At 35.5% G+C, this 8,937-nt stretch overlaps 1 protein-coding gene across 1 annotated transcript; it reads left to right on the forward strand.

Annotated features, from left to right (window-relative positions):
- Window positions 1-3,968: 3,968 nt before the first annotated feature.
- On the forward strand, window positions 3,969-8,547 carry LOC149191326 (adenine nucleotide transporter BT1, chloroplastic/mitochondrial-like). Its single transcript, XM_089404170.1, has 3 exons — window positions 3,969-4,160; window positions 4,262-4,648; window positions 7,934-8,547. Exons 1-3 carry the CDS (start codon window positions 4,050-4,052, stop codon window positions 8,468-8,470), a joined length of 1,035 nt encoding a protein of 344 aa, XP_089260296.1. The 5' UTR covers window positions 3,969-4,049; the 3' UTR covers window positions 8,471-8,547.
- The last annotated feature ends 390 nt before the right edge of the window (window positions 8,548-8,937 follow it).

Genomic DNA, 8,937 nt, shown 5'->3' on the forward strand with positions numbered 1-8,937 from the left:
AGATTCTAAGCACACCACTACGCTCCTTACGAAATTATAAGAAAATGACTATAAAGTCGGCATCATTCTGACACTGCAGAAATTAGCCTCCAAGGGAATATAAAGATTCCACAAGATTTTCCAAAGATTATTAGTTGCAGGACACCTACATTTCCGCTGCTCAAATGGAGATTCTGACTACATGGTTGGACTCTTAGCAGAAAACATGCAAAAATGACTATACACTTGTCAATTTTTTTCACTCGCATCTTTGGCCCTAAAGGGAATATTTTTAGCGTCTTAAGATTCACTTAGTTCAGGGTTCCACACCCTCTGCAAGTCATGGTTCCGCTGGGGGTACTTCCGTCTCTGCTCCGTTGTGCTCTCCCCCGCTATGAAATTGACTGACGTTTAAATATATTGGAGCCGGAGGACTTAACAAAGTTGTGTTCGTTGGCCTAACGGCTAAGTTGGGTGAGTGGGTTGGGGGCATATAGCGTTCAAAGCCCACCCACCCCATACATAGCATTTTGTTTGTTGTAATCAGTGTTGGTGGTCATTGTTATGGCACGGTTTAACAACACGCGACGGTTATGTAACAATGTTTTATCATTTTGGCATATGGTTTGTGGTTGGTTGTGGAGGCGTCGGAGAGATAGGCCAACCAAGCTGGCCCGACGGGTTCAAGCCCCATCGCCTTTGGTATGTCGACAAGTGACGTATGGAGAGGTGGCAGGTCCACCATTGGTGGCCCACTGACCAAACAATGTTTATATATGTACTTCATAGTTATGAGGGTTTGACGGGGGTGGTGACCCACCAACCCATTCTGGGTTTGATTCTTTTTTAATACATTGTAATTACGACCGGTGGGGGGTAGGCGAGTCCGGCGGGCCTAGCCTACCCCCTTTTAAATTTTGATTTTCAACTTATATGGCCTATTGGTCAAAAACCACCGACCGGATAATAAGAGATACTGGACAAATTAATCATCCTACAAATACTCCCGTTCTCGAGAGCTGGATTTTGTGCGTCGAGTCTCTGTCAATTTGTTGCCTTGTTAAGCCTGCGACTTGGCAAAGTTTGACCCAAACTTTGACAGTGAATAACTTGAACACACGAACTCAGATTTGAGTGATGCTCACACCATTGGAATCAGGGCGACAAGCACTATGATTTGGTTCTGGTTTTGCTTCCATCTGACCACTTTGATTTTTGAGCTCTTCTTTGACTTCTAAGCATCTCTAGAGCCACCTGGATCACCCTGCATGCAAAACACTTGGAAGCGATAGTGTCAATATTAAAGCCATTTGAACATAGTGGGATCTTAAAATAATATTGATTTATTGTTGTAGTAAATTCGTGAAGGCACCTAAGTAAATGGAGCCACATCATCATAACATTCATATTAAAGTTTATATTGAAGCCATTTATTAAATGGGTTTTTTTATTATTATTATTTATTAGTCCCATACATGATACATCGGCCGATTTAAATATTTGATGTATTGTCATGCATTCAGATGTAGTTGACAAGTTATAAAACCCTTTACTGATGCATATTAAGTTAACGATCGATGAGACAAAAAATGTTGGCAGAGATTACACTTAGCAGGTCAACAGATCTACACCTCCCCATCTCCACTTATACCTTTTCACATATATTTTTATAGCTATCACACTCTCCACTCGATCCATGTGCCCTCTACGATGATTGTCATCTATTACAAAGTGTTCATATATGTACATTTAACCCTTAGGTATTTCTCCGAAATGAAGCACTAGATCCACAAAACTTGGCAACTCTATATATACAGGTATCTGAGAGTGGATGAACCAACCCAATCAATATAATTTCTAAAAGTGGATTATCCAACTTAATCAATCAACTTTTGTAGCAATGAATGGTACTAGAGTTTTGTCACCATTAAAAAGGTGTTTGAAATTGAAACCATTTTTTTGGATAAACAAATCACTTGTTAGTTAGCTTGTATACTCCTCTTATCAAGTGGCCTTTAACATTTATTGTATTCTTTTATCACGAATAAATTTTGCCACTTTGAAAGTTATGTGTTCCATTTAAACTTAATTTTCTTTTATTTCTGACATAATGTAAGTGTTAGAAATTGTTAATTTACAAAACAAATATTTTTAAGTTAATCTCATTGTCGTAACAAGTCAATTATTTGAGAAAATAAATAATTAATATAAAAAATATTAAATAATAATAACAATCTTTAATATTTATAGAAAATACTAATTCACAACAAAATTATACTTTAAAATAAAAAAATAACATAACTTTATATATATATATATATATATATATATATATATATATATATATAGGGCTAACATAACTATAAGTAGACGTTTATCAAAGAAACAGTTAAATTCCATAAGAAAACAAAGCAAGCTGCTTATCTTATGGTTCAGCACTACATCACTAAAAGGAACAAACCTTGCCCCCAGATTTCTGATATTAGCGACATTTGCATATTTCTGACATTTGCTTATATTTAGAAGTACATAACAACGCTACATTATATTATTCCATTGGCTCATAGATTATATCAGGGAGAAACATTAAAAAAATTTATAATTGTTATAATGACTTTTAAATAAGTCACATGAAAAATCTAAGCAAATCAACCCGAAAGGATCTACCCGCCGACCAAACAAGAAAGGCCTAACCCCAAGGGCATCGAGGAGATTTGACCCCATGACCTCCCAACTGGCAAGGTACTTAACAACATGAACCCAACTAAGTGAGCTAACCGTGGGGGCTTAGTAGTATTATAAATATATTTGATAACTCGTTAGAAATATTTTTTATTAAATAAATATAAATATATTTGATAAATTGTGAAGTATAGGTGATATTACTTTGGGTCTAGAATACATCTAACACCATTTTGGCTTGGCTACGAGCTTGTTTTCCTCATACCTAAAGAAATAGGTTAACGCTTAAGCATCTAGCCAAAGTGAAAACCTACCCCCTTGTGGACTACTAAGGGGAATTCCAAGTAGCATGGTTTTTTCTTGAATAACAGTGATAAATGAGTGTGCATTCTAGGATAGCAAGAGTATTGGTTGTCCCCTTGTTAAATTGAGAGAAAGACATTAAAAAAATGATAATTGTTATAATGACTTTTATATAGTTTAGTAATATTTTTTATCAAACAAAGTAGTATTATAAATATATTTGATAAACAGTTAGTAATATTTTTTATTAAATAAATTAGTATTATAAATATATTTGGTAAATTGTGAAGTATAGGTGATATCACTTTGGGTTTGGAGTATGTCTAAAATAGTTTTTGTTGGGCTAAGAGTTTGTTTTCCTTATAGGTAAGGAAAGAGGTTAAAGGCCCAAACATCTAGTGGGAATGAAAACCTACCTCCTTATGGACCACTAATATAAATTCCAAATAAGTATAAATTCCAAATAAGTAGTTTTTTCTTGAATAACAATGATGAATAAGCATGGAGATAGCAAAAATATTGGTTGTCCCACTTATGAAAAATTTCCTATCATTTAAAAAATAATATCACTTATTTAAATTATATTTATCAATATAAAAACATTTTTAAAATATTTAATTATATAAACTTAGCACCTTAAAACTTTTTTTAAATATTTAATTATATAAACTTAACACCTTAAAACTTTTCTCGAAAATAGATAACGTTAATTTATTTTCAATAAACCCGGGTCAATCATATTTGTAGATTAATCTTACACACGGATTAGTGTTTTCAAACCCATTCTCCAAATCAGATCTAGTTGATGAGTGTGGGATGGTGTAAATTTGGCATATACGGCGCTACCACCTCACGTGGTGTCACTTACTCAGTTGCATAAACTCTGGCAGCTCCTGGACGTGTAGATTTAACCCGTGATATGCATCCCCATTCGCCAAATCAGAAAATACGAAGAAAACCATGGTATACGATCCACACGTCGCCAAGCTTTATGGACACCTTCCCTTCTTCATGCACACTGTATTTAGGCCTGAAATTATACCCTGGGCAAGTGACATGTTCAGTCTGATGCGGGGAAGGCCGCCATGGACGAGACGAAGGAGAAAGGAAAGGAAGTAGCCCAGTCACTCAGGGTTCCCGTGCCCAACACCAACATACCATTTGTAGGCCATGTCGATAGCCTCGCTCTCAAACAGGTACAAATTTGTTTTTGCTTCACTGCGTTTTCATATCACATGTGGTGTGTACTCATTGTCTCAGAAATTTCAGTTGAGGATTGAATGAATTTTGGGCGCAGTTGTTATGCGGCACCATAGCTGGCGGTGTTTCGGGCATAGCTGCTGCGCCCTTCGAATTTCTCCGCTCGAAAGCAGTGGCGGGGAAGGGCGGAACTACTGTTCGGGAGGTGTTCTCGGATACTCTCAGGAAAGAAGGGATCGAATTCATAAAGAAAGGCAGCTTGGTGTCTGGGATTACGACATCTGCTGTTCAGAGGGGTGTCATGTTTTTCACTTATGAAGCAGTTAAGAGAAGGGAAGAGAATAAATTCGGACGGGATGTCAAGTGGCTGCCCGGGTTGCCCAGAGAGGTTTCTGTTTCTTCTGTGGCCGGAGCCGTGGCTGCGTTTGTTTCCACTCTTGTCACATACCCCATGGGTACTGTCGGAGATAGGATGTTTCTCAAGGTAGGGTGTTTCTGGATTAGCACAGATTTATCAAGCAAATCATATTTTTTAAGATGAAATTTATCAATCTGAATACGTATTAGATTTATTGAGAATATAGATGGAGAACTCAGCTATTAATACCCTAGAAGAAGAATCTAAACAGAATTCCAGAGCTAATAAGAACTTAAAAGAATAAAAACAATAAAGACAAATCAAGCATAGATCTAGAGTAGGTCATGTAAGATTAGAAGGTGTTTGTCCACCAATATAGGGCCCGCCAATGATGGAAATTCCATTTTATTTGTCTAGTGAGGCTTGTGGGTGGTTGGTTCACTAATATAGCAACAGTCTTAATGGGTTTGTTTCTTTTTACTAGTGCGTGGTTGCTCTAGGTTCACTAATATAGCGGCAGTCCCAATGTTCTTGTTTCTTTTTATTGGTATAGAGGCTTGTGAGTGGGTGGTTGCTCTAGGTTCACTAATATAGTGGCAGTCCCAATGGTCTTGTTTCTTTTTACTGGTCTAGCTAAGCTTATAGACCATTTCTTTTTATTGGCCTAGCTAAGCTTATGGACCATTGTGCTAGGCTTAGGACAGGTTTCAGTTTCTTTTTACTGTTCTAGCTAACCTTATGGACCATTGCACTAGGGTCACGATTGGTTTCAGTTTCAATTTCTTTTTATTGGTCTAGTTAAACTTATGGACTATTGCCCTAAGGAGTATGCTCAGAAGTATATAGTCTCACTTATTAGATGGGATAACCCTGCCATCCAAAAGTATACTGGTAGTTTCACTGACTAGATGGCATAACTCTATGCCATCCCAAGTCCCCTTGATGACAAATTGACTCGATGTCATCTTCGGTCTTCTCGAACACACAGTGACTTGATGCCATTCCAAATCTCTTCGATGACAAACTGACTCGATGCCATCCGAGGTCTCCCATCTCCTTACTGGAACTAGGCTCAGGAATATAATGGAAGTCCCATTGGTCTCTATTTCTTTTTACTAGTCTAGTTAAGCTTATGGACTAATCCTCTAGGCTCAGTATTAGGATTAGATTCAAGAGTATAATGTCACTAACTAGATGGGATGACTGGATGCCATATACTAGGTCTTTTCGATGACAAACTCAATGTTATTTTAGGTTGTCTTAACAAACTCAATGTTATTTTAGGTTATCTTAACGCTAGGCTTAGGAGTATAGTGACAATCCAATTGTTATGTGTTTCCTTTTATTAGTCCAGCTAAACTTATGGATCATTGCACTAAACTTATGGATCATTGTACTAGCCTTAAAAGAAGGCTCAAAACTACAGTGGATGCCAAGTCTTCTTAACTACAGAGTGACTCAATTCCTAAAATAAACTTATGGATCATTACACTAGCCTTAAAAGAAGACTCAAAACTATAGTGGATGCCAAGTCTTCTTAACTACAGAGTGACTCAATTCCATTTTAGTTCATCATAGGTATCTCGTCTCTTTATTGGCTGACACCATAGGCCTATCGATTTTCCTGATTGATTTAAAAATTAAAAAACACAAAATAATTACTCATGCTAAAAAAACACAATAATTAAAAAAAACCACTAACGCTACCAATTTTGTTCTCCCCTCCTTGAAAAAAAACAAACAAACAAACGGTTTTCAGATTTATTAAGCATTTAGATTTTTATACGAGTATTATCGGTCTATATTTCTTAAGCCGTACATGGAACTCCAAATCTATTAAGAACCTCAAAGGGAAAAAAAAAAGAGAGAATAACACAAATTACGAATCTACAGTATAAAAGACTCTGGATTTCTAGTTTAAAAGACCTGAGATTAGAGTTAGTATTTCTAGTGTAAAAGACCTGAGATTAGAGTTAGTAGATTTAATGCATAATGGATTTTTTATGGTTTGAATATTTTATCAATATTATTTTATTTTATTTTATTAATTAATTATCTAGATGGCATTATCAATGTATCAGGTCTTTGCGATGACAAACTGGTTCGATGCCATCTTAAGTTGATGCCGTCTTACGTCTCCTGTCTTTTCACTGGCTTAAAAAAAATAAAAGACAAAAATATTTAAGCATATGGTATTATCAGTATTGATTTTCAGATTTATTAAGCATTTAGATTTCTCTACTAATATTATTATCCGTATCCGTCTATATTCCTTAATCCTTATATGGAACTTCACCGTTATTAAGAATCTAAAAGGGAAAGAAGAAAAAGGAAAAATACAAATCACAAAGATAAATAAATGACTCGGACGATTTTCAGATTCATCGAGCATTTAGATTTCTATACTAATATTATCCGTTTATATTCCTTGAGCCCTAGATGGAACTCCAAATCTATTAAGAACCTTAGAGGGAAGTAGTAAAAAAAATAGAAAAACACAAATCACAAATCTATAGGATAAAAGACTAAAACCTGAGATCAGAGCTAGTAGATTTAATAGATTTATAATGAATTTAATAGATTTATAATGGATTTGTTAGGTTTCACATTATTATCAAATTTATTTTATTGTATTAATTAATTATTTAGATAGTATTAATAATTTAAATTTTTTTTTATTTTAATTTCATTGAACCTATTATCAGAGTAAATTCATCTTAACCTCATGCACTTGTCTATAAACTTTGAACTTAAGTACAAATCTAACCTATATATATTTAAAAGCCAAACGCACAAATCAAATTAAAAAGCCTCATTAAGATCAGGCTTTCACGTGAAGATGCTTCTTAACCCAACCTTTAAGATCTGGATCCTAAGATCCTTCTTTATCGAAAACCTCATAGACATATCATTCATATATTCAACCCTGTGAACCTTGATTCTAAAGCACAAATCTATAGATATTTAAAAGCTAAAAGCAAAAATATAATCCACATGTATTTAAAAGCTAAAATCACAAATATAATTTACAAGTATTTAAAAGCTAAAAGCCTCCCTAAGATCAGGGCAAAGCCTCCTTAAGATCCAGGTTAAGAGGTAAGAGGTTCTAGGTTGGTTTATTGAATTATTTTACATTTTGTTATTTATGGTATCCTTTTTAATCAAAACCCAACTCTGAACTATAGAGAGACTTTGCTATATATCTGAACTAATCTTGATTGCAATTCTACTTTTGAGTTTGAATTCTTGTATTCAATGAATTATCATCATCTGTAAATGTATTTTGCTACTCTACATTCACTTCACGCATTATCTATATCCACCAACTCCAGGTGCAATAATTTTATGAGGGATTTCTAATTACAAATTTACTCTTTTTAGATTGAATTCCTGTATTGAATGAATGATCAGGGGAACGAGTACAAATCCATGAGCGACGCCATTGGAAAGATCATAATGAATGAAGGAATTGGAGAGCTATACCGTGGTGTGATACCCAAGCTCATAAGGATGGTGCCCGATGCAGCTGCAGGTTTCTACACATATGAAACTCTCAAGAGACGCCACATTGAAAAGAAGAAGAATAAGAATGAGAATGGTGTTAAGGGAAAAGAGATTGGGGCTCTTCCTTCCCTGTGTTTTGGTGCCATCGCTGGTTTGGTTTCCACCACTTTGTCATATCCACTGGACAACATTACAACGATGATGAGTATGAAGAAATTGCCCAAGGGAGGAGGAGCTCTGGAGCCTAGAGGAACAAATATGTTTCAGACATTGAGGAAAACTGTTGCAAGAGAAGGTGCAGGACTCCAAGGTTTGTACAGAGGAGTTGGGTTGAGATATGCAGAGATTATTCCTATCACTGCCCTGTCCTTCATGGTTTATGAGTTTGCAAAGAGGGTTCTCATTGCTCGTCACAAGGAAAAACCACATGAATTCAAAGGGTGACCCTGTGGGTTCTGTATATATTGTTTTCTTCAAAATGTGAGTGAGTTTGGACAGATTGGAATCTTATGTTGTATGTACATTATCTTGCTTTGTTTCTCCACTGGATGGAGGCTTAGTAGTTTCTAGATGCTCCTAGAGGTTTATACGCTAGAGACTAAACAATGTCATTCAATCAATTCAAAGGCCAACCAACTTGTGATCAAACATAATTAATTCTAAAGCTCAAACATTTAGATTTTTCATATATAATTCGGAAGTTTTCAAAGAGAGAACCACCAAGCTCATTTAAGTCCATATCTGAAATTTCATCTCAAGCTCATTCAGTTTTTTATGCATAACTTGCAAGTTCTCAAAGAGAGAAACACCAAGCTCATCAAGTTCATATCTCAAACTTCATCTCAAGCTCATTCATTTCACAGGAGTGTATTCAGTTATCACCAATCAGGGTGATATTGTTCTGATTTCAC

The sequence above is a fragment of the Pinus tabuliformis genome, chromosome 2_2 (assembly GCF_031772625.1).
Source record: "Pinus tabuliformis cultivar Carrire ecotype Pingquan chromosome 2_2, CPIR1, whole genome shotgun sequence".
NCBI lineage: Eukaryota > Viridiplantae > Streptophyta > Pinopsida > Pinales > Pinaceae > Pinus > Pinus tabuliformis.